Here is a 27,691-nt window from a genome sequence, read left to right as displayed (position 1 = left end):
AATTTGCTTCATTTTTGAATGCTTAGTATTCTGAGAAGGGGGGAATATAGATATTTTTGAATATTATGCTGTTGTCTACTGGATTTTATTGTCTTTCAACAAAGAATGTTTTACTGTCAGTCATAGCAAACACCCTCCTCCAACAACACAAGAGGCTACTCTGCACATAGACACACCAAATGGTCAATACTGAAAGTAGATTGGTTATATTCTTTGCAGCCAAAGATGGAGAAGCTCTATACAATCACTGAACACAAGACCTGGAGCTGACTGTGGCTCAGATCATCAGCTCCTTATTGCAAAATTCAGGTTCAAATTGAAGGAAGTAGGAAAACCACTAGGCCATTCAGGTGTGACCTAAATCAAATCTGTTATGATTATACAGTGGAAGTGATGAATAGATTCAAGGGATTAGATCTGATAGACAGAGTGCCTGAAGAACTATAGATGGAGGTTCATAACATTATGCAGGAGATGGTGATCAAAACCATCCCCAAGAAAACAAAAATGCAAGAAGGCAAAGTGGTTTTCTGAGGAGGCCTTAAAAATAGCTGAGAAAAGGAGAGAAGAGAAAGGCAAAGGAGAAAAGGAAAGATACACCCATCTAAATGCAAAGTTCCAGAGTATAGCAAGGAGAGATAAGAAAGCCTTCTTAAGTGAACAATGTGAAGAAATAGAGGGAAACAACAGAATGGGAAAGACAAGCCATCTCTTCAAGAAAATTAGAGACACCAAGGGAATATTTCATGCAAAGATGGGCACAATAAAGGACAGAAATGGTATGGACATACCACAGCAGAAGAAATTAATAAAAGTTGGCAAGAATACACAGAAGAACTATATAAAAAAAGGTCTTAATGACCTGGATAGCCACAATGGTGTGGTCATTCATCTAGAGCCAGACATCCTGGAGTGTGAAGTCAAGTGGGCCTTAGGAAGCATTACTACAAACAATGTTAGTAGAGGTGATGGAATTTGAGCTGAGCTATTTCAAATACCAAAAGATGATGCTGTTAAAGTGAGCACTCAATATCTCAACAAATTTGGAAAACTCAGCAGTGGCCACAGGACTGGATAAGGTCAGTTTTCACTTCAATACCAAAGAAGAGCAATGCCAAACAAACTAATTGCCTAATTGCAAACTACTGCCTAATTGCACTCACATCACATGCTAGCAAGGTCATGCTCAAAAACCTTCAAGCCAGGCTTCAATACTACTTGAACCAAGAACTTCCAGATGTACAAGCTGAATTTAGAAAAGGCAAAGAATCCAGATGTCAAATTGCCAACATTAGTTGGATCGTAGAAAAAAGCAAGGAAATTCCAGGAAAACATCTACTTCTGCTTCACTGACTGTGCTAAACCCTTTGTGTGGATCACAACTAACTGTGGAAAATTCTTAAAGAAGTGAGAATACCAGACTACCTTACCTGCCTCCTGAGAAACCTGTATGCAGATTAAGAAGCAATAGTTAGAACCAGACATGAATAATGGGCTGGTTGCAAATTGGGAAAAGAGTATGTCAAGGCTGTATATTGTCACCCAGCTTATTTAACTTACATGCAGAGTGCATCATGTGGAATGCTGGGCTGAATGAAGCACAAACTTGGATCAGGATTGCCAGGAGAAATATCAATAACCTCAGATATGCAGATGATGCCACCCTTATGGTAGAAAGCGAAGGAGAACTAAAAGAACCTCTTGATGAAGGTGAAAGAGGAGAGTGAAAAAACCTGGCTTAAAATTCAACAACTAAGATCATGGCAAATAGATGGGGGAACAATGGAAACAGTAGGAGATTTTGTTTTCTTGGGCTCCAAAATCATTGCAGATTACAGTTGCCATGAAATGAAAACATGCTTGCTGCTCAGAAGAAAAGTTATGACAAACCTAGACAGAATATTAAAAAGCAGAGATATCACTTTGCCAACAAAGGTCCATATTGTCAAAAAACCATATGGTTTTTCCATTAGTCATGTACGGATGTGAGAATTTGACCATAAAGAAGGCTGAGTGCTGAAGAATTTTGATTTGTGATGCTGCAGAGGACTCTTGAGAGTCTCTTGGACTGCAAGGAGATCAAATCAGTCAATCCTAAAGGAAATCAGCCCTGAATATTCATTGGAAGGACTGATGCTGAAGCTGAAACTCCAATACTTTGGCCACCCAATGTGAAGAGCTGACTCACTGGAAAACAAGCTGATGCTGGGAAACATTGAAGGCAGGAGGAGAAGGGGACTACAGAGGATGAGATGGTTGGATGGCATCACTGACTGGATGGACATGAGTTTGAGCAAGTTCCGGGAGCCAGTGAAAGACAGGGAAATCTAGTGTGCTGCCGTCTATAGGGTCACAAAAGGTAGGACACAAATGAGTGACAGAACACCGAAATTAAAGAAGTGCTTTTTTGGCAAGTAGTTAATTATGAATTTTTAAGGCTTGGCTGAAGCTTTGCTATGGCAAGTGTAAAGTAGCTTTTACTCTAGGTCTAATTTCACTCTAGTACTAAATTAAATACAAAATTTATCTTAATTGTGGGAGCTCTGGGGGGTATTCCACTTACAAATCCCTTTAATTACTTTCTCAGTTCATGGAATTTCATCAAGTACATGCAGCTTTATTATTCACCAACAAACTCCATGGGGCCCTTATCCAAAATTTTTAGCTTTTTCACTTTGTATGTCCATTCTGTTTCATATACTGTCCCTCAGAACATGACCACTTCAGTTTACCAGTCTCCAATCTCTACATGCTTCACCAAGGAGACTGGAGTACTATGCTTGTACTTCCCTCTTTTAGCTGTGGTCCAGAAGTTCAGTTCAGATCAGTTGCTTAGTCATGTCCAACTTTTCGTGACCCCATGAACCACAGCACGCCAGGCCTCCCTGTCCATCACCAACTCCCGGAGTTCACCCAAACCCATGTCCATTGAGTCGGTGAGGCCATCCAACCATCTCATCCTCTGTCATCCCCTTCTCCTCCCACCTTCAGTCTTTACCAGCATCAGGGTCTTTTTCAGTGAGTCAGTTCTTCGCATCAGGTGGGCAAAGTATTGGAGTTTCAGCTTCAACATCAGTCCTCCCAAGAACACCCAGGACTGATCTCCTTTAGGATGGACTGGTTGGATCTCCTTGCAGTCCAAGGGACTGTCAAGAGTCTTCTCCAACACCACAGTTCAAAAGCATCAGTTCGTAGGTGCTCAGCTTTCTTTATAGTCCAACTCTCACATCCATACATGACCACTGGAAAAACCATAGCCTTGACTAGATGGACCTTTGTTGACAAAGTAATGTTTCTGCTTTTCAATATGCTGTCCAGGTTGGTCATAACTTTCCTTCCAAGGAGTAAGCATCTTTTAATTTCATGGCTGCAATCACCATCTGCAGTGATTTTGGAGACCCCCCAAATAAAGTCAGCCACTGTTTCCACTGTTTCCCCATCTATTTCCCATGAAGTGATGGGACTGGATGCCATGATCTTAGTTTTCTGAATGCTGAACTTTAAGCCAACTTTTTCACTCTCCTCTTTCACTTTCATCAAGAGGCTCTTTAGTTCTTCTTCACTTTCTGCCATAAGGGTGGTCTCATCTGAATATCTGAGGTTATTGATATTTTTCCCAGCAATCTTGATTGCAGCCTGTGCTTCCTCCAGCCCAGCGTTTCTCATGATGTACTCTGCATATAAGTTAAATAAGCAGGGTGACAATATACAGCCTTGACGTACTCCTTTTCCTATTTGGAACCAGTCTGTTGTTCCACGTCCAGTTCTAACTGTTGCTTGCTGGCCTGCATACAGGTTTCTCAAGAGGCAGGTCAGGTGGTCTGGTATTCCCATCTCTTTCAGAATTTTCCACAGTTTATTGTGATCCACACAGTGAAAGGCTTTGGCATAGTCAATAAAGCAAAAATAGATGTTTTTCTGGAATTCTCTTGCTTTTTCAATGATCCAGCAGATGTTGGCAATTCAATCTCTGGTTCCTCTGCCTTTTCTAAGACCAACTTGAACCAACTTGAACATTCATGGTTCACGTATTGCTGAAGCCTGGCTTGGAGCATTAGTTTATTAGCATGTAAGATGAGTGCAATTTTGCAGTGGTTTGAGCATTCTTTGGCACTGCCTTTCTTTGGGATTGGAATGAAAACTGATGTTTTCCAGTCCTCTGACCCCTGCTGAGTTTTCCAAATTTGCTGGCATATTGAGTGCAGCACTTTCACAGCATCATCTTTCAGGATTTGAAATAGCTCCACTGGAATTCCATCACCTCCACTAGCTTTGTTTGTAGTGATGCTTCCTAAAGCCCACTTGACTTCACATCCAGGATGTCTGGCTCTAGGTCAGTGATCACACCATCATGATTATCTGGGTTGTGAAGATCTTTTTTTGTTCAGTTCTTCTGTGTATTCTTACCACCTCTTCTTAATATCTTTTGCTTCTGTTAGGTCCATACTATTTCTGTCCTTTATTGAGCCCATCTTTGCATGAAATGTTCCCTTGATATCTCTAATTTTTGAAGAGATCTCTAGTCTTTCCCATTCTATTGTTTTCCTTTATTTCTTTGCACTGATCACTGAGGAAGGCTTTCTTGTCTCTCCTGGCTATTCTTTGGACCTCTGCATTCAAATGGAAATATCTTTCCTTTTCTCCTTTGCTTTTGCCTCCCTTCTTTTCACAACTATTTGTAAGGCCTCCTCAGAGAGGCATTTTCCTTTTTTGCAGAAGTGCCTTCATGCAGAACACTGGGGAGATGGACGCCTCACCTCACTTGTTCCCTCCTCTCAGAGATCACAGTCATGTACTGCATTTTGATCACTGTCTGTAAAAAAGTTGCTTCATACATTTTTTTTTCCCTCCAGTTTTTAGTTATTTACATTAGGAGAGAAATTCAGCTCCAGTTACGCCATCATAGCTGAAGATGGAATTTTCTCCTTAGGTGATTTCTTTAAAGTTTAGTAATTCTTTTTCTGTATGTCAGCTATATTCTTAACTGTAGCTTACTATTTAAATACTCAGATATTCAAGCAATAATGTCAATGACTTTTGAGGAAATAATGAGGAGTTGGGGGCAAAAGACATACAGTTATGTTAGGTAGTAATGGTATTTGAGAAAATATTACAGCAGGACACCTACTGAAGAACAAAATGATTATATTTGATTAATTTCTGGAAAAAAAAAAGGGTAACTTGTCACAATGATGAAATAAGAGATTTTTGAATGATAAGAGCTAAATAGATATGTATTTCAGGAAAAAGGCCAGTTGATGAAAATAAGTAGGCTGCTACATGAGAAAGTGAGGATTACCAAGAATGAGGCAACCTGACCTTTAGCCAAGGTACTGAACTTGAGTGATACTCAATACAAAAGGATACTTGGCATGGTATGGAAGAGGACACAGTATAGAAATCTATGATGGATGGAAAATTACCAGGCAATCACAACCAAATGTACCACAGAGAAACACCGAACTGCCTAATCTGTGTTAGTAACATTTCCAGTACATCTATGGAGAAGAAGAGGGAAATAAGTGCTCTGAAATAAAGAAATACATTCACATCATTTCTTTTATGTCAGCTCAGGGGCATACAACAATCGCAGGGGAGAAAAGCTCTTTCTTTTCACCACACTGAGATTTTCCCCACAAGCCAAGGTCATCACGATGCCAAGACTGTCTTGCAAAAGCGGTTTGGGAGAGCATTATCAGTGTAAAAATGCCAAGCCACCTGCCTTGCAAAAAACAAGACACCAGTGTTAACTAAAGAAGCCATCTATAGACTTACAATGTAACTCAACTCTAAAAACGTGCAAGGCGGAAATCTGGGGCTAGAAACTATGGAAATAAGGCTAACTCGGGATTTTCTACCTCTCAAGTAGCTCTCAATTCAGAAGAATAAAACTGACATAAAATTGAACAAGTAATTATTTAGAATTTATTTTAGTCTAAAGAGAGAAAGCCACATAAAACATTGTAATTTGTAGAATTTTAAAATTTTAATACAATGAAAAGAATAAAAGCATTAAATTAAGTTTAATAACAGAATGTGATGTGCTTTTCAAACTTATAACTTAGTAAAATAAGAAAAGAAAAGTCAGGTTCAGTAAGGTCTTCATAAGCCACGGGAGATAATATTTTCTACATTATTCCAAGGTTCCAAAGGAAGCATTTAACTCATATATATATGAGTTAGATATATATATATGTACATATATATATATATTTCTATAATTTTCTAACTACTGAGAACCTCAAGATGGATTAATTCATTATCTTGACACAGAAACAACTATGACATCATCATGTTGAAAAAGGAAAGTCTAAATCACTGTGATTTATTTATTTATTTACTTATTTATTGTGAACTCATAGCTCCCTAAAGAGGTGGAATTACAGTTAATTTGTTGTAGATATAAAATCTGTTCTGCACACTTAAGGGTTTTCTTCCCTCTTCATCATGGAGAAGTGTATAGGACAATCAGAATGTATTTTATAATAATTGATACAAAAAATGAAAAAAGAGTAATTGTTAAAGCTGAAAAAGTAAAAAATTAAAAAAAAGATTCCTTGTAATGTTAAAATAGTTTAACTATTTTTCTAAATTTATCAAATCTATGATTAGATCTAATAACCTGAAAGGTTTCTGGATGATAGTGTCTCCAAAAACCTACCTCTTGTACATTTTTGTTTGCACTCTTCCAGAGTTTCAAATCGATTCTGATTTCCTTCACATCCTCCATATATAAATTCTTCACATTGTTGAGTGTGAATATTGAAAAAAAATCTCTTTATAATTGCTTTGCATGGGCCATCATCTGCTCTCATTGCACAAAATGAATGTACAAGTTTCAATGGGGGCAACTCAGCATCTATAAGGTAAAAATAAAAGATAACATATTATCCTTCATCAACACTGTAATAATGCTACTTCCTTTTCACTTCCTTTTTAATACATTTTAATTTTAAGGAAAAGTACAACAATAATAAAACAGACTGCAATAAGAAACTATGAAAGTTATCCAAAAGGTAGATAAATATATAAACTCACCAAATGAGACAGGTCTTACCAACTTTATTACACTGTTGGTTATTAACCAACTATTAGGGGAAAATGTTGAAATTTTTAATAGATTCTTATTTTGCTTAAACTTGTACCAGTTGACCATATTTAATTGAGTCATAGAGATGTCTCCCTAATCAATAGTTGCATCATTTTTTACATATAAAACAAATCTTTAAAAGCAACAATATTAGGGCTGGTACATGACTCCAACCAAGCCTTATGAAAAAAATTAACAGGGTGTCTATGTTCATATATATATGTATATATCTTACTACATTAAACTATTCCCTAACTGTGAAAATTTATATAATTTATTACAAATTCCAAGTAATTTATTTTCTTAAAGTAAACACACAGTGTTTCCCCGGTAGCTCAGTTGGTAAAGAATCAGCCTGCAATGCAGGAGACCCTGGTTCGATTCCTGGGTCAGGAAGATCCTCTGGAGGAGGGATAGGATACCCACTTCGGTATTCTTCAGCTTCCCTTGTGGCTCAGCTGGTAAAGAATCTGCCTGCAATGTGGGGGACCTAGGTTTGATTCCTGATTGTAAAGATCCCCTGGAGAAGGGAAAGGCTACCCACGCCAGTATTCTGGCCTGGAGAATTCCGTGGACTGTATAGCCCATGGGGTCACAAAGAGTCAGACACGGCTGAGCAACTTTTGCTTTTACACTATACACACAAGAACTTCTTTCTATAGAAATTAATATATAGCATTTTAGAGTATTATATATAACTGTACATAAACAAAAAATGACTTATGAAAAATATATAGTTTCCCTTTATCACTGAAGTTACAGTTGCCAATTCAAATTCAAAAATAAGTGAAAGCATTTTCTGAGTAATACATTTTTGCATAATTGTGAATGCTATTTATATTCCTATATTTACTTAAAGACTGATACTTTTATACTTGACATTCCAAGTTGTTAGAAAGTTGTGAGAAGTTAGAAGGCTTTGCATCAAAGACACTATGTGGTCTGACTGAGAAATAGCTCACCATGTGTCACTGAATTATCATTTTAGGTTTATCTACTCTAGATAGGGCTGACCAAATTTTAACTTATCAGTTTTATAAATATCTGATCTTATAATCAGATCTCAGAATCCCAGAAGTCATGTCAATAATTTTGAGAAATGAGCTAGCATACAAATATTCTGGCATTTTTGAATTGTATAAGTACACTCCATTATTTCAGAGATTCCTAGGGCTTCCTTGGTAGCTCAGGTGATAAAGAATCCGCCTGCAATGCAAGAGGTCCTGGTTTGAGTCCCGGGTCAGGAAGATCCCCTGGAGAAGGGATAGGCTACCCACTCCAGTATTCTTGGGCTTCCCTGGTAGCTCAGCTGGTAAAGAATCTGCCTGCAATGTGGGTTCGATCCCTGGGTTGGGAAGATTCCCTGGAGAAGGGCAACCCACTCCAGTATTCTTCCCTGGAGAATCCCCACGGACAGAGGAGCCTGGCAGGCTATACCCATAGGGTAACAAAGAGTCGGACGCAACCGAGTGATGCAGCACCGCACAAGCCAGCAGGGCACTTCTCATATAATATGATGGTCCTGATTCCCAAGTTACAGGTGTTGTGGACCTTTACAGACACCAAATCATTGCCGCAGTGCTTCAGACAAGCACCTTTAGAGAGGACACCTGTGGAATGTGGAAAGCATTACCTGAGTTGCCATATGCTGTATATGTAGGGAAACTATTTCTCATAATAGCTTTTATCAGGTTTTTCTCCTTGATAATTGCCAATGTTTTTGACTTTTCAATATTTGATATTCTTTATCATCATGCCAAATTTTTGTTTTGCATTTTATGTTTCAAGGACAGAAATGCCCCCCTATCTTCACCCTGCTATGTAGTAATCGTGCCACCTGGTGGCGCCAGCGCACCACAAACACAGAAGGGAATTGCCTGCAGTCACGGCCGCGTCTGGGAAGTGAAGACGGCGATCGGTCTACCGAAACTGCTGTGCGCCACACATTTTGCAATTATGTTATTTAATCATGTGAATTAGGCATTTTTTATCTCCACTGTGCAAATTATAAAATAATACTGCAAAAATTAAATTCTCAGTTCACACTTTAAGTGATGGCTTTAGATCTGACCCCCAGATAATTTTATATCAGACATCTCACAGCTTCTTAATAACTGAGGGATAGTCACAGATCTGTGTGACTGAGATTCCTTAATTGACATTTAGATCAAGAACATAGATTGACTTTTACAATGTCTACTTAATAAATTTTTCTAAATTTTACTTTATAAAAATTAAAATAGTTTTTTTTTTCTTGTTTTTCCTTTTTCTAAAGAAATTATATTTTGTGTTGGGATATGGCCAATTAACAATATTCTGTTAGTTTTAGATGGACAGCAGAGGGACTCAACCTATACAGATACATGTATCCATTCTCTCCCAAACTTCCCTCCCTTCCAGGCTGCCACATAACATTGTAAAATGTTTCAATGATAAGAGCAGGTAATGATTTTATAGCAGTTTCCTAAAGAAAACACTAAGAATTATTAGTGCTAGTCAATTATTATTTGATTAACATACTTTACTAATTATGATCTAATAATTCATTTTTGCCATTCACATTTTATGGTATTTCTTACACAAACCCTGCATTAGAATATTCTTTATTCTTTTGTGCTGTGAGCTTGCAACCTCCCACTTGAGCAACATCATGCCCGATTGGGGGAGTGATCACATGGCCCCTTTAAACACAAAGCCATGCCACCACTAAAATCGGATGAAAGTCTGTCTTGTTTTCACTTTTTATTTTAGGTAAACCTTTTCAGAAGTTAATAGCTGTGTGCTGATCGCTGATCGTGTATGTCAAGCACCATACTGTCACGGCAGATGTGATAGAAAATTAAGTGTCAGTAACCTCCACCCCATGCCCCCACTTCATGGCACATGCAGACACTCAGACTTACTTATATAAACATTAAAGAACTTCAAGATGCTGTGACCATGTTTAATAAGATACTTAAGCTTCTCTGAGTGGGTAGGGGTCACTTTCCTTCCTGAGACATGAAGAAAGCGTTGACTGTGACAAGGATCTGCCTAAGGCCATACAACTGGAAAACACAATCAGGGCAATGTAACAGGAATTTAATCTGATGTATTGAAATAAACAGAGTTATGGTTCATATTTAATCATTTTCATAATTAATTTCTTGTATTTTATTTTTCACAGTCTGAGGATTACAATTTCACTCTTCCTTCCCCCTATCCTGGGATATTGAAAGGAAGGCTCAAGATAATATTTGGGGATGTGTCAAGTCCTTGGTTGTTAGAATCCTCCTCCTCCTGGAATTTGTTTGGAAACCTAGAACTTTAAGGTAACTTACTGCCTGGGAGTCTACATGCTGCTTGACTCTCTCACTAAAAGACTGGTTTCTCTGGAAGGATAGAACACAGACATGTACTCTGCCTTCTGTGTGCTAGGAAATGTGCCAGATGCTTTTATGCAATTTATATAACAACCATCTGAATGTAGTTATTTACATCGCTTATTTATAGATTAGGACACTGGGAGTCAGAGAGTTTATATCAACTCATCTAATTTTGCAAAGCTGCCACGTGACAAACCACAAATGCATATTTAGGCCCATCTGATTCTAAACGTTATGAAATATACTTGCTTTTCTCTAAATGTTCCCTGATCATTTTGTCTCTCCTAGTCCAAAGGAATGTTTTTTAAGAAAGTTTTCACCACAATTTTTTTTCTCATTTTTGTTTTAGCAAGAAGTTTCTCTATTTCATCCTCCCTGCTAGTTGACTTAATTTTAAAATGTCTACTATTGACTTATGACAGAAGCCGTAAAATCTCATAATGTTTTTCAATAAAATACTAGTACATTATTTCACTGAATTTCTATAAAATGATGGTGTGGCCATGCCATAATGTAATAGATGATATCTCCAAAATTGAATTGAGGCTGACACTGTGCTTAATCACTCAGTTGTGTCTGACTCTTTGGAACCCCATGGACTCTAGCCCAGCAGGCTCCTCTGTCCATGGGGAGTCTCCAGGAAATAATACTAGCGTGGGTTGCCATGCCCTCCTCCAGGGGATCTTCCCAGCCCAGGGATTGAACCCAGGTCTCCCACATTGCAGGCAGATTCTTTACCATCTGAGCCACCAGGGAAGCCCAAAAATATTGGAGTGGGTAGCCTATCCCTTCTCCAGGGGATCTTCCTGACCCAGGAATCAAACCAGGGTCTCCTGCATTGCAGGTAGATTCTTTACCAGCTGAGCTACCAGGGAAGCCCTGAGACAGACAAAGGATCATGCTGACACAAGATTAATTGAAAAAACAAGCAAACAAACAAACAAACAAAAAACCTGCATAAGTCTGTGCAGCCAGTCAGCTAAGTGGTCTTCACATCTGGCTTTACAATCAAGATTTTTCCTTATCCAGCTGGATTTGGTCTGTATTTACCCAGAGATTTTAAACTTGGGTTTAATCATTGATGGGTTAATTTTGTTTTCTTGGCTGACTGTGGCAGTAGCAACAACTTCAGGAACCTCCTGATTAACTGGCATGCACTTTCTCAACCTAATTGAGAGAACTTCTTAGACTAGGTGAATACTGGGAACACGTGGACTCTTTCTCCTTCCACTTCCTAAAATGGGATTGCCTGCTTTTCTCTTATTGGGATTTACTTTAATCTCTGTGTTCCTTCGCTACCTACCTCCAGAATATTAAAATTTTAGCCATCCCTTTTTTGAGAAATGAGCAGAATGAAGGATTAGATCTCATCTCATAGTGACGACATTCCTAGTTTGATAAGACACAAAATGGTTTTTAACTTTATCCAATAACATTCCATCTTTAGGAAATTTTCCCAACAATATATATTTTTTTCTAGTGGCATGTAACAATAAGCCTTTACTTTTCACATATGGATAGGATGCGATTGAGTATAAGTTACACGTGGATGCTGTACTTCATTGAGGGTGCACCAGCTCCTGCATTGCTCAAGAGTCAACTGTATTTTACTTTTAAGCACAGAACTTTATGGCAGTAGAATTATCTTCTGTTATCCCCATCTCCTGGTATCCAGCTTGACTGTATTCTCACATTGGACTCATATGAGAAGCTCTTGTTTGAGGAATATAAAGGTGAGAAGAGAGAAAAACTGAATCCTTCAATGCCTGCCATTTCCTTTTCCTTCTCACACTTTCCCCAGTCAAAAGGTGACATCAAGGTTCATAGAGAGCTATATCTATATCATTTTTTTTACTTGCAATTTTCCAGAGATACTTCAAGTTTTCATATACAATCTGAGAAATGAGAGATCTTTTTCCCTAAAGTGACTTTTTTTGTACTAAGGTTTTGGACAAATATCATTTCAATAACACTTCTTTTTCTTCAAGATGAAGAAAAATATATTCATTTTTGGATTAAAAGGATGAATGCTTCTAACACTTTACCTGTTATGTTTGTATATTCTTCATCTTCCTCAGGAACATCATTGAGAAGGGCAGAGGCACAGCTAAGCAGCAGACATACAAAAACCCCCAAAATCTGTTCTTTCTTCATTATGTTAATCATCTCTGAAATATAAAACATAGACATACCTAATAAATAGAGAGTTGATGTAGATTTAGATACAATTTAGTAGGAATCATAAGCATACCTTTGACATTTATGACATTCTATGACATTAATGTGTATTCTCATACATCTCTTCACAAATTCCATAAGTCATATTTAAAACATGTGTATTAGCATTCAATATTGTAGACACACATACATTCAGTGCATATAGCTAATAATATTCAAATACACAGGTGATATTTCAGCTTGAAAATACACACTTAAATAGCAATAACTGAGACATGGGTGATGCTAACCAACATAACTAAGTATGTATTAAGGTCCATTTTCATATGCAATTCTATTTGCCACATCTTTTTCATAACTATTCTTTTCTGAGTCAGAACTAATTTTATTTGAATTTTTCTATCGTTTCATGAATACAACTTTCAATTTCTGATTCCTCTTTCCCTTTCCTACCATGTTCAAAAAAGAAACACATTTCCAAATGTTGATCTTTGTTTCCTTTAAAATATATTTCTGTTTTTCCACAGTTTCCTAACCAGATTTTCTATGCGATTGCAGACAGAACTGTTGAAAAAAGAAATGTCTTAACATTATAGCCAGTTGTTTGCCCCAATTTTTCTCCATCAACTTAGGGAGTTATCTCATGCAAAAGAGTTTCACAGAAAAGTGACTTTAAGTGATAAATCAACACATTTACAGTCTGTAGGAAACAGATTTCAGAAGAGTGAGACTTCCTGTTTCAAAATTATTTAAAGATCCATAGCAAAAAAGTAATGGAAAAGCACATTTAAAGGCTATTTTTCCTTTATATTCAAAAGTGGCAGGAAATGTGTAATGTTCACGCAGCATGGGCAGAGAAAGAGAATGCATGCACATTCTCAGTCACTGATGCCATCGGAATCAGGAAGGAAAGAGCAATGCTATGAGGACATGTTCACAAATGCAGGAACTGATATTCCATCAAAAACAATTTAGAGAGCATTTTGTTTATGTCTATAGTGGATCACAGCTACGGTATACATCTTTAAAGTGTAGTCTTAAATAACAAATAAACTAATAAATGACAATTTGTATTAAACTTCATTAAAATCACTAGTGAAATGAATGGATAACGTATTTTCTCATGACACTGCAAATATTAACACATTTTAAAATTATATTTGGTAGCAATGCTATATACCTTCTAAATCATATCATAAAGTACTTTAATCCAGAAATATATATATATATTTAAATGTATGCACAAATATACATATGCAACATTGGCCTTTCACCAATATGGATTTGAACTATGTGGGTTCACTTATACGTGGATTTTTTTCAATAGTAAATGCTATAGTACTACCTGATCTATGGAAATTTTTGGACTTGGAACACTGATATACAAAAAACATGAGCATGAAGGGATCTGCATAAGGAGGGCCTAGTCAAAACAGTATGACTACTTTTCTTCATGGATTAGGTTCACAAAGCTTGAGCACAGAAATGATAGGGAAGTATCCCACTACTGAACCAATATGCTTGAGGTCAAAAGCTGCAGGATATTAGCACATATTTGGTGGACTACAAAAGGGTCAGGAAATATGAATATGTCAAAACACTGTAAATATTAATGTAAATATCTGAGTTTAAGGGTGGAGTGGATAGGCATAGCTTCCAGGAGAAGTGGGTTATTGCTTCCAGAAATAAAAGGGAGTTGAACAGAAAATCTATGAGCATGCTATCTAACAAGCCATAGCTAATTAATGACTGATACAGATCTTGAATTCAAGTGAGCAAACTGCTAGTTCAGTGCTCTTTCTTCTCCATAATATTGCTTCTGAAAAGTGACCGAAAGCATTAAATAATACAATTTCTAAGAGCAATGTAGAAGACTGATTTGGGTGCACCACTGGAAAGGAATAGTACAACATGTTATAACATTCATAAAATTGTAACTTGTGGTGATCAGAGAGAACTGATTTAATTATATGTTATTGTAATTTACTTATTTTTTAAATTTCAAGATGCATTTCACTGCAAAGTGACAAGATAAATAACAAACCCAAACTGAAGCTGTGTACTGATTGACCTACTTCTTATACATCCTTGCACCTTTCTGCACTCTACTGTCTTAATAGCTGACCCCGTTAAAAATATGTATTACCCAATCTAGTATCATACACAAAAATTGATTCAAGAGAATTCAACCATCTAAATGTGAAAGGTAAAACATTAAATTTTAGGAGAAAAAACACAGGAGAATATATTTATGATGAAGTTGGCAAGCATTTTTGAATCAGGATATAGACAGCACCAATTAAACACAATAAAATACTGATAACTATTTCATTAAAATCAAGAAATTCTGTTCATCAAAGGAAATATCATTAAGATATTGAAAAGGCAAGTTGTGAGGAAGTATTTGAAATTCATATATCTTAAGATTATATAATAAAAATGTATAAAGAACTACAAATAAATATTTGATTAAAACTGGATTAAAGATTTGTTAAGGAAATTAAAATGGAGGAAGTCTTATTCAGGCTTCAGAAGCAGGAGAGCAACAGCAGGCCTCTGACCTGCTTCTGACCTGCCTGCCCACCGCCTGCATTCCCAGCCTGCTGGCAAGCACAGCAAGTCAGGCAGCAGTTTAGATAAGAAATGGAGTGGGTCTTGGAATCTTTTAAGCCCCCAGGGCCTGGCCAGCTTCCCACTGTCCCCTCTAGCCCCAGGTCTAAGAAGTCTTATGACTTATAAGGTGAAAGAAACAGCATTGTAAAAGTTAAAGTTAAACCAGAGCTGCATTTTTGCGTGCAAACCGATGACAGTATCAGGTTGTGCCCTGGGGTACAAGCAATTGCAACCCCCCCAAACAGCAGTTTGAAGTCTTGCCAATGGGGTGGATGCACCGCCTAGGACCTTTTCCCAGTTGGGACTCCAGATTAGTGTTAACAAGGGACTTCCCAGCACTGGTCAAGTCTGGATATTGAATGGCGGAATTTGAGGATGTATGCGCTGTTACTTTTCTCTATTGTCTCTACATTTCCTCTTTTAATAATCGTATACTGAAATTAAGTTGGGCTTCCCAGGTGACGTTAGTAGTAAAGAACCTGCTGCCAGTGAAGGAGACATAAGAGATCCAAGTCTCATCCCTGGGTCAGGAAGATCCTCTGAAGAAGGGCATGGCAACCCACTCCAGTATTCTTGACAGGAGAATCCCATCGACAGAGGAGCCTGGCGGGCTACAGTCCATAGGGTTACAAAGAATCAGACGTGACTGAAGCAACTTAGCATGCACACATACTGAAATTAAGGCAAATAATCTATTAAATATCAAAATTATTGTGTGTGACAAGTGGGTTCTTTTGTTAGTGAACACATCAAACCTAAAAAGTAAAACATCAGCAAAACAAGACTGTATAGGAACTTTTTAATAGATTATATACATAGAGCCAATATGCATGGTATACGATGCTCAACATTATTACTCATCAAAAAATACAAATTAGCATTATTGTAGGCGATACTACAACTAAAATGAATAAAAACTGACAATACAAAATGTTGGTTAGGATATGAACTTTTAATTGTTGGTTGGATTATGCTATGGTCTGACTGTGTTTCCCCAAATCTTAATGTAGAATTCTAACTCTCATAGATTTCAGCACTAGGAAGCATTTCAGAGGTAACTAGATCATGAAGGAAGGGATTAGTGTTTTTATAAAGAGATCCCACAGAGGTCCCTTGTACCTTCCATCATGTAAAGTCACAGCAAGAAGGCATCAACTGTGAGCCAGGAATAGGATCTTCACTCTTAATAAATCCCATTTAATTTGTAATCTGACATCAGAAGTTGTTCAAGCAAGAGTATATTGCATATATGTGTTGAGTCAGTGACTAGTTGTATTTAATAATATGTTAGACACTAAGGGATATTCAAAAAACTAGAGAAAGCCTTGATTTATGCTCAACTAATTGAATTCTATACACATGTAATGTTAAGTGCTAAGATAAAGTGTGAGAATATCTTTGCATATACTAGGCACATAGTAATGGGCAATAAATATAATTATTTACCTTGAATAAAAATAGTATTTATATACTGGGGCAATAAACTAGAAATTCTAAGTTCAGCACTGCCAGCAATCTAAGTAACCTTTGGAAATACATTTATGATTATGAACCTGATTCATAAAATGCAGGACTTGAAATAGAGTGTCCTTAACTTCCATTTCAGTTCTAAAAATTTATGCATTTGAAGTAACACATTTTACTTACTTTGCAGAATAACTTATAGTTATATTGCATAAATTACATTTTATAGTCTCTTTAATGATAATTTGTACAATCTATTTTATCATTTTAGTCAAGGTATGTTCTTAGAATACCAGTTCAGCAAGATGTTATTAGTTGTTACATGAAAAAGAGTTTTCATAAGCTAATATATATTTACTTCTAAGTTTAACTTTTTATATAGGTTTCTCAACTATAAGACTTTTAACAAACACTTAATATGGTAATGTGCAATGGTGTCCTCTATGGGAGATACATAACTGCTTTTCTAAATTTATATGCCAACTGTCTATTTTCCCATAAAATATTTTAAGAAAATATCTTGAGAGATAATGTTGCAGAAAAGAAAAAGTCAGATTTTCTGAACCAGAAAAACATTAAAAAACATTATATGATTTTTCTATTAACAAAATCCTCAAAAATGGAGAGATGTTAAGAGGCAAAATTATATTTGGAATTAACAGCTAGAATGTTGTAAATCAGATTGAAATTATGAACAGAGGGTTATCAGTGGAATTAAAGATAAAGAGGCAGATATCTTGAACTACTATTGATAAAACTGAGTCATTGAATAGATGCAGAACGTGGACAGAGGATTCAAGTACCTCCTGAGTGAACTGTTGTGCTAGTCATTTGACTTAGTAAATTAATGTAAGCATTGATCAGTATGCATATTAGGGACAAATTTGGTCAGGACAGATAACATTTGGGATTGTTTTCTAAGTGGAGCAATATTAAGGGCAGTTACAGACACTGAGCAGGAGCTGGGAAATGTTCTGCAGTATTCCCAACATCATCATGAGGTAAGATCATTTCAACAAGGAAAAAGGAGTCTAGTAAGTCATTTCCAGCTCCTCTTTCAACTTTATCTCCTGTCAGTTTTTTTTTTTTTTTTGGTAATTCCTTGACTTTATGGATACTGCCTACTAATCCTTTGGCTCCACTGAAGCTGTTGATTCTTGAGAAAACCATACTCATTCTAGTTTTAGTACTTTAAATTTGTTATTTCTTGTCATGGGAATACTCGTCTACAAGATTCCAGAATGAAAGACTCTGTCCTTTTAGTCGGGATGCTTGTCAGATATCCTCTCTCCAAAAGATCTTCTTTGAGTACCATATCTTAAAAGTAACAACTACCAGTTCCTCTGTTACTGTCCAAATAACTTAAGTTTTTTTTTAAGATTCTTTATCTCTTCATTATTGAATTGTAGGAGTTCTTTATATATTATGGTCATAAGTTCTTTGTCAGCTCTGTAATATGAGCAGAGTTGTGTCCTTTCCACATTCATATGTTGATATCTTAACCCGTAGTGCCTCAGAATGGGACTGTATTTGGAGATATAAGGCCTTTGAAGAGATAATTAAGGATAAATGAGGTCCTTGGAGTGGGTCCTAATTCAATATGACTGGTGTCTTTACAAAAAAAGATTAGGACACAGACACACACAGAAAGACTGACTACAAATAAACCGAGGAGAGAGGCCTTAGAAGAAATCAATGCAAGTGACATCTTGACCTCAAAGCCAAATTCAGACTTAAATTGAAGAAAGTAGGGAAAACCAATAGAACACTCAGGTATGACCTAAATCAAATTCCTTACGATTATACAGTGGAAGTGACAAATAGACTCAAGGGATTAGATCTAATAGACAGAGTGCCTGAAGAACTATGGACAGAGGTTCACGACGTTGTACAGGAGGCAGTGATCAAGACCATTCCCAAGAAAAAGAAGTGCAAAAAGGCAAAATGGTTGTCTGAGGTGGCCTTAAAAATTGGTGAGAAAAGAAGAGAAGTAAAAGGCAAAGGAGAAAAGGAAAGATATACACATCTGAAGGCAAAGTTCCAAAGACTAGCAAGGAGAGATAAGAAAGCCTTCCTCAGTGATCAATGCAAAGAAATAGAGGAAAACAATAGAAGGGAAAGACTAGAGATATCTTCAAGAAAATTAGAGATACCAAGGGCTATTTCACGCAAAGATGGGCTCAATAAAGGACAGAAACTGTGTGTACCTAACAGAAATATTAAGAAGAGGTGGCAAGAATACACAGAAGAACTGTACAAAAAAGATCTTCACAACCCAGATAATCACAATGGTGTGATCACTCACCTAGAGCCAGACATCCTGAAATGTGAAGTCAAGTGGGCCTTAGGAAGCATCACTATGAACAAAGCTAATGGAGGTGATGGAATTCCAGTTGAGGTATTTCAAATCCTAAAGATGATGTTAAAGTGTTGCACTCAATATACCAGCAAATTTGGAAAACTCAGCCTTGGCCACAGGACTGGAAAAGGTCAGTTTTCATTCCAAAGTAAGGCAATGCCAAAGAATGCTCAAACTACCGCAAAGTTGCACTCATCTCACATACTAGCAAAGTAATGCTCAAAATTTTCCAAGCCAGGCTTCAACAGTATGTGAACCGTGAACTTCCAGATGTTCAAGCTGGACTTAGAAAAGGTAGAGGAACCAGAGATCAAATTGCCAACAACCGCTGGATCATCAAAAATGTAAGAGAATTCCAGAAAAACATCTATTTCTGCTTTATTGCTTGTGCCAAAGCCTTTGACTGTATGGATCACAACAAACTGTGGAAAATTCTGAAAGAGATAAGAATACCAGACCACCTAACCTGCTTCCTGAGAAATCTGTATGCAGGCCAGGAAGCAACAGTTAGAAATGGACATGGATCAACAGACTTGTTCCAAATAGGAAAAGGAGTACATCAAGGCCGTATATTGTCACCCTGCTTATTAAGTTATATGCAGAGTACATCAGGAGAAACCCTGGGCTGGATGAAGCACAAGCTGGAATCAAGATTGCCGGGAGAATTATCAATAACCTCAAATATGCAGATGACACCACCCTAAGGGCAGAGAGTGAAGAAGAACTAAAGAGCCTCTTGATGAAACTGAAAGAGGAGAGTGGAAATATTGTCTTAAAACTCAACATTCACTAAGTGTCTTAAACACTTAACATAAAACTAAGATCATGGCATCTGGTCTCATCACTTCATGGCAAACAGATGGGGAAACAATGGAAACAGTGACAGACTGTTTTGGGGGGCTCCAAAACTCCAAAATCACTGCTGATGGTGACTGCAGCCATGAAATTAAAAGATGCTTGCTCCTTGGAAGAAAAGATGACCAACCTAGACAGCATATTAAAAAGCAGAGGTGTTACTTTGCCAACAAAGGTCTGTCTAGACCAGGCTACGGTTTTTCAGGTAGTCATCTATGGATGTGAGAGTTGGACTATAAAGAAAGCTGAGCACTGAAGAATTGATGCTTTTGAACTGTGGTGTTGGAGGAAGGAGACTCTTGAGAGTCCCTTGGACTTCAAAGAGATCCAACCAATCCATCCTAGAGGATATCAGTCCCGAATATTCATTGGAAGGACTGATGCTGAAGCTATAACTCCAATACTTTGGCCACCTGATGCAAAGAGCTGACTCATTTGAAAAGACCCTGATGCTGGGAAAGATTGAGGGTGGGAGGAGAAGGGGACAACAGAGGATGAGATGGTTGGATGGCATCACCAACTCAATGGACATTAGTTGAGTAAACTTTGGGAGCTGGTGATGGACAGGGAGGCCTGGCATGCTGTAATCCATGGGGTTGCAGAGAGTCAGACATGACTGAGTGACTGAACTGGCTGATAGTAGTTGAAAGGTTAGACACAAATCTTAATCTAAAGTGAATGATTTTGTAAGAATTCAAGTCTTTGGGAGCTAGAAATACATTGGTGATTTAGCTTTGGTGACTGGCAGAGCACAACTCAAAGGAAATGGTGGTGGGTAAGGGATGAGAACTTGCGGCAGGAGTCAAAATGCAAAAAGCTCACAGAAAATGGAAGAACATAGTAAGCTGGAAGGGCTGCATTAAGTTTTCACTACATCATTTTGGGGAAAGTATATAACAACATACAGGCAGTTATTCTTCTATTCTATCAGTTTTGGGTACAGTCTTGTTATTTTCTCATCTTATAAATTTCTCTGGAAAAATCATATGTTTACATATATATTATCATCATGCTTCTTATTAATTTAAACTTTTTAGTTTAGATTTTCTTTATCACATATCACTGAACTTCTCCTTTTAAAGAATTTTACTCTTAAAATTAAGCTCAGTGAGTACTTGGCCATGTCTGAAAATAATTTCATTTTGGCTGCTTATTTATTTGCAGTGTACTAATGAAAAGACAGGGAGACAAAACATGACAACCAGAAAAATATAAAAAGTACAACTTGAAAAATAATTTTAATTTTCTACTCAGCAGCAGCTAATGTCATTATCTTCTTGGTGTTTAGTGCTTCTGTCCACTCAGTTTGGCTGATCCCTGGGGGGTTGCCCACTAAAACTGAGAGCCTGTTTATATCTCTAACCTTTGGTTTTTCTCGAGTGTTTCTCATTTTGGGTGAATGAATGAAGATAGGAAACATAGGCATAAGTCTATAGTAAGGGGAGGAAGAAAAAAGTTCTGTTGAGATTCTAACAGTTTTCTATTTCTTTTCTTATGTTTTGAGTTTACTTTTTATAAGTATTTTCAACTGAAAATTCCAAACTATTCATAACAATTAGAGTCTGTAAATAGATTTTTGTTAAATATATTTCTTACTAGACTTTCAACTCTTGTTGTTCCTGATGTTACTGAACTTGCATAATCTCAGTGAGAGTTTTGACAGCCAGATTTTTCTCAGGAAAAAAGTATTTTCTAAATAAATACGTTGTGAAAATGCAAATGTTTGGGCAGTTTCCCAAGAGAGATCTAAGGCTGTGTGACTGCACATTTGCCAGATACCAAATTTTAACAAGTCAGTACGGAGCCTTCTTTATCTCATTAACTACCCACCCCTCAAATTCCACATGCCTGAGGCATTGAGTCATCACTATAAAGGGATATTTTGGCATCAGGATTATTTTTTTATGACCCACAATTAAAATTAAGATCAAATTTCCTGAGGCTCTGGCAGTATGGTATATTCACTACATTCAAGAGTGATAATAGAAGTACAAAGCTATATCATTACAAAGTATTTGCATCTTGTAATGATTTATTATTTTTTCAAGTGGTTTCTTATTTATTAGGTTACTGTACCTTGACAATAATGCTGTGCAGCCAATGGGGCAGGTTTATTGAATTATGTTAGATATACCACGATTTGTTTTCCAACCTCATATGCCTAGATGGTGAGTAAGTGACCGAGGCAGGACAGGGTCCCAAAGCACCCTTTAAATAAACACGATTTGTGGAATAAAGACTGAATACAATGTAAGAAACTAAAAATGTATTAATTGCTTAGTCTATGTTTATTTCTTTTTAAAATATACCTTTATAGTGACTTGAAGAATGATTAGACAAAATCGCCATGGGAACTACAGGATAAAAATTGATTTCTCAAAAAAAAAAAAAAAAACCCACAACTGATTTATCTTGTTTGCTAATCCCACAAGTACAGTTAATTAATGAATGCAAGTTTTTACTGTGATCACTGTTGTAATTTTTGATTCAGTATATTGCCTAAATGTTTTCTATTACTAGTTTTAATGCTACACTTCATTAGTGCTTATACTTATTATTATGTAAATATTTCTGCATCACTCTATCCATATATATGGGTGGGGGCTTTTGGCCCAAACTTTAGCAAACCATACAGAAGGGAATAGGTGATAAACCTTAGGTAAACTGGGGGCTTGCCTCTCATACCTGGGAAAAGGACACAGGTTCACCCATTGGTCAAAGCCTGAATGAATAGATTAGAACAAGCCTACACAAAGGATCATCTGAAAAAGGTACTTGGAAAATCTGCTAAGTATCATATTTTCTCTTTTTTCGCAAACTTTAGAAGAAAGAGAAACCACATATACATTCATTTTAAAAAAATCTCGGCTAAAGATCAGAGTTGAAAAGAGGAAATTCCTGTTTTATTGAAGTCTTGTTTCAAACATGTAATTGTAGTCAGCTCTTGAGTTATTTGGGATTAATTTTCACAATGTAGATTATGTCTTTGTTTAGAATTTCTTTCTAGATGCCTGCTTTTAAGCTATTTTTTTCCCCAGGGGGTGGATAAATTACAGTTTGTCACTTTAAATCATAATACAAAAAGCAGTTTCCAATGAGTCTTAGTTATTATTTCTCTCTCATTTATATTTCACATTCCCTCTAGGAGAATGTTGTTAATTTATCCTCATTTGATAGAGAAAATAAATGGTGGTTCAAAATGATAAAGTAACTTTTTTAAGAAAACAGCTTGTAAGTGGTTGTGTAGATGTATTAATTCTAAAGCAAATTCCTTAGTTATCACTTTATACTGTCAGATTAAAAAAATGGTTTGATAAAAGAAAATTTAAATATTAGTAAAGGTTATATTTATACATCCCTCTGTAGATTAGTGTACTTTGTTGTAATAAAAATGGTAAATAAAGATTTGAAAAAGACACTGCAGATTTGGTTAAGGCAGTTATCATCTTACAGTGGACACATGCTCCAAACCTTGTCAGTGGTTTTAAGTTTTTGGGAACTCTGAGCATGCAATATTATATTATTATTATCACAATATTATTACATGAAATTTATGATTATATGACAGCTGGTTTAAAAAAAAAAAAGAATAAAAGAGCCTCAGTGTTTAAGGTAGGCAACCGTCAATGACCTAGTCCAGGTTTGAGTTCTGGCAAAAATGCTATGTGATAGTTGCTTAGTTGTGTCTGACACTTTGCAGCCCCATGGACTGGAGCCCACCAGGTTCCTCTGTCCATGTAATTCTCCAGAGCAGGGGATCTTTCCAACCTAGTGATTGAACCTGAGTTTCTTGCACTGTAGGCAGATTCTTTACCACCTGAGCCACCAAGAAAGCCCCGGAGAATGCTGAATTAGACCTAATTCAAGGTAGTTTTTCTCTGCTATCACTTCAAACCAACCAAAAAGGCTTGAATGTATCTTTGTTAGGTAAGGATACAAGTGATTTTGTGGATAAAGCTCACAGCAGCTATCTTAGTCTACTAGGTCTACCATAAGAAAATACCATAGCTACCCAGTTGGCCAAAATATTCATTCATATTTTTCCATAACATTTTATGGTAAAACACAAACGAGCTTTTTAACCAACCCAATAGACCACGTCAACAACAGAAGCAAATTTCTCACAGTTCTGGAGGCTGGTAAGTCCAAGACCAAGGCATTGGTAGGATCAGGTTCTTGGGGAGAGCTCTCTCCTCAGCTTGCAGAAACTGCCTTCTATGTCCTTACATGGTTTTCCTCTGTGTGTGTATGTGAGAGAAATAGCTCTCTGTTTCTTCTTATATAGTCATCAATTCTATCAGATTAGGACACCACTCTCATGATCTCAATTTAAAATTAATTATCTCATAAAATGGAGAAGGAGATGGCAACCCATCCAGAGTTCTTGCCTTGGAAATCCCATGGACAGAGAAGCTTGGTGAGCTACAGTCCATGGGGCCACAAGAGTTAGACATGACTTAGTGACTAAACCACCATCGCCACCATCCCCTAAGAGTCCTCTTTTCAAATATAATAATATTGAGCATTATGATCTCAACATATGAATTTGAGGTGGGAGGAACACGATTCAGTTCATAGCAGGAGTCCTCCTAGTTTCTTATCTCTAAATATGGTGAGTAAATATGTTTCAGAAAAAGGGTAACTTCCCTTTTGCCATTAGACTGTGGGAAGAGATACAGCAGCCCTGGAGTTTGGTTTTTAATGTATAAGCCAGTTCTTTCCTTTCTGCATAAGTACAGGCTACCATGTTCTATTTCTTGCTGTTTAAAAATGAAGACTGAGACAGTACTGGCTGTGACCTGCCACATTCCTACATAAGAAGGATGGTTAGTACCCAGTTCTCCCAAATTATGTGTTTTTGTTGGATTTTTGTTGTTATTTACAAAGAGGGGATATGTGTTTGGAGAAAACTGTTCTCTATAATCCCTTTTAGGAAGAAAGTATCAAAGTTCAGAAGAAAAGACTTGGCAGGTAAAACAGACCCTCACTGCCTTGCCTAATCCCCTCTCTGCTTCATTCCTCAACTGTAATCTCAAATCATATGTTCCTTGTAATTTGAAATTAGAGAATAATGTTCCCTCAGCCAGTCAGTTTTGTGGGCTAAGTGTGAAATTACTGAGAGTGTTAAGATTGAATTTTTTCATAATTTTGCATAATACAGTTTATTAAATTACCCTAGGGGCCTGAAAACTAAGATGTAGCATTTCTGTAAGATTTCAGGATAATGAGAAGTTACGATTACTACTATAGAAAAAGATGTAGAGACACTCCCAACCTCAGCAGAGAGGAAATTCTGTGGTATATCCCTATCACAGGATTTCCTTACCTCTCCACACCTGGAGTGATGCTCGGACTCAATCTCACAAATCTATAGGTATGTTGATTTTGTATAAAATCTCTGCTCAAATGATATCTTCACATAATCCTGCCTTGAACACTTGAGACAGCCCCATGATACATTATATTCCCCCCACTTTTTTTATGACTGCATTTTCCCCTATGTAACACATTATATATTTATTTGCTTACTATCTGTTTTCTCTGTCCTTAAATGTAGCATTATATCCATTCTTTCTGGTACCTAATAGGAGCTCAATAAATGCTTATGGAACAAATCAATGAATTAAGGATTCTGCAAAAATTAAAGTAAAAACTCACTGGAGAAACTTAAAACAAACACATAAACTAAAATTAATTGAAACTGTATGAATGAAAGGGGACATAATGAACTTCAATTACAACTTAAACCTCTGTTCAAGATGACAGTAAGTATTTAGCTAATTATTTCTTCTTTTCTCCACCCTTAATTCTAAAAACACTGCCCATATTCTCTACTCATATTGTCTGCTCTCCAAATTGCTAGTCAATGGATAATAAAGAAATCACATTAGCATCTGATCACTGTTGACTTGCCATGGGGTAGATACCTATACAGAGTCAGATGATTTGCTGGTCTATAGAGAGAGGTGTGGTGTACACATCCAGAAAAGGTCAAATAACAAGAGCTCATTAGAGGGGCTGAAGTGGTGATCTTAGTTGTTTGCATACCAGTCTCTGCCCTAGCTCAGGACTGTATGTTCTCCTAAGTATCCCATAGTCTATCAGGGAATTCCAGTTGCGCCCTTGAGGTCTTATTATATGTGTTGTTTACTTCATCTAAATGAATCTTTATTTATGACACATAATTAAAATGTGATATATTTTATCACCGTAATTGACAAAATTGTCAATGTCTTTTATATTTATTAATATTGAAAAATGTCAATAACTGTAAAGTAAATGTATTCACAGAATTTTTTATGTGTATTGTGTAATGATTTAGTTATAATTTTATGATACCAATTTAATTTTTCCATTCAAAAATATCTACTGTATAGTCTTAAAACTTCAAGACTACAATAAGCTTATAAGTTCCAGGTACCTAGAAGTTTTATTTTTTCCATCTATTCAATGAGAAAAATATAAAAAAAAATTTTAACAGTAAAACCATCCAGAAATGGTCTATTTAATTTGTGTTTGATACAATCTAGAAAAAATATACAATTTGGTTTTCATCTAAGTGATAAATCTGTATAAATCTAAAGTAGGTACTCTATGGTGGTTAGTAGAGGCTGTGGGGTGGGGAAATTGGGGAGATGTTATTTAAGGGTGCAAACTTTCAGCCAGTAGATAAATAAGTCATGGAGATCTAACACACAACATAGTGATTATAAATATCAAAGTTGCTAAGAGAAGAGATCTTAATTGTTCCCACCACAAAAGAGAAATGATAATCATGTGACATGATAAAGGTGTTAGTCAATGCTATGGTGATAATCATACTGCAATATATAAATACATCAAATCAACACATCATGCACTTTGAATTTGCACAGTGTCATATGTAAAGTATATCTGAAAAATTTAAAAGTAAGCATTCTATTTGGTGTTACTAAAATAGTAGGAATCTTAGGCAATTTTACTATGACTATGTATTACTAATTATAATATATTTAAATAAATATTTTTATCCAGAGCAGAAGCATTTTAAATATTTGTGAGACATTCATTGGAGCCACGAAATAAGATGCTCAACATGTAGCCATGGAGCTCATGGTAGATATCTCCATGGAGACATAAATGTGAGAAACAATATAGAAATAATTACTTCTGAAGTGCACACAATTGATGTGATTAATAAGCACTTATGTAGCATTTGATATGAAGCAAGTGTTTTTCTAAGAGCTTTTACAAACATTAATTCACATAATCCTTGCAATGACTCAATGAGGTGAGTGTGAGGACTGGGAAGGAACATCCTACAAGTTAACTGTGGAGAACAAGGATGAGGGAAATAGGTCTGAGAAGATTAAGAAATAGCCAGGGAAGCAAAAGGAAATGTGGGAAGCTGTAGTGACACAGATGCTAAGGAAGTGAGTACTTAAAATTGTCACAAGTTGACAATGTCTAGAACACAGAGGGTTCAAGTACAAGAGTTAAAGAATAAAACATGCATGGAGTTTAGTAACATGGTATTGTCTTTACCTTTGCAACACTGCAAAATAAAAGCTGGTGACCTGAGGAAGAAATTGGAACATAGGCTGTGAAAACAGCAATTAAAGATATAATTTTATAAATCTATGGTGAAAAGTAAGAGAGGGTGTTTGAAGGGAAACTTTTGTGGAAGACATAGTTTAATACATTTCTGCCACTAGAGAGGCAGAGACAAAAGCTAAAAAGAAAATCGTAAACAGACAATGAGATCCTGGACACAAAGGAAGAAGGTCT

At 36.5% G+C, this 27,691-nt stretch overlaps 1 protein-coding gene across 2 annotated transcripts in view; it reads right to left on the bottom strand.

Moving 5' to 3' along the window:
- The window catches only part of TFPI (tissue factor pathway inhibitor), a 77,632-nt gene that overhangs the window by 31,071 nt on the left and 18,870 nt on the right, over window positions 1-27,691 (bottom strand). The window contains exons 2-4 of one of the 2 annotated variants that reach the window (XM_043894637.1): window positions 12,501-12,623; window positions 9,994-10,137; window positions 6,662-6,859 (exon numbers count right to left, since the gene is read on the bottom strand). In XM_043894637.1, the coding sequence (XP_043750572.1) occupies window positions 6,662-6,815 (154 nt within the window). In that variant the 5' untranslated portion in view covers window positions 6,816-6,859; window positions 9,994-10,137; window positions 12,501-12,623. The remainder of the gene's footprint in view (window positions 1-6,661; window positions 6,860-9,993; window positions 10,138-12,500; window positions 12,624-27,691) is intronic. The other variant, XM_043894635.1, reaches the window with a different exon arrangement.

Source organism: Cervus elaphus, chromosome 33 (genome assembly GCF_910594005.1).
Source record: "Cervus elaphus chromosome 33, mCerEla1.1, whole genome shotgun sequence".
Lineage (NCBI taxonomy): Eukaryota > Metazoa > Chordata > Mammalia > Artiodactyla > Cervidae > Cervus > Cervus elaphus.
This window is presented reverse-complemented; position numbering and strand designations above follow the sequence as displayed.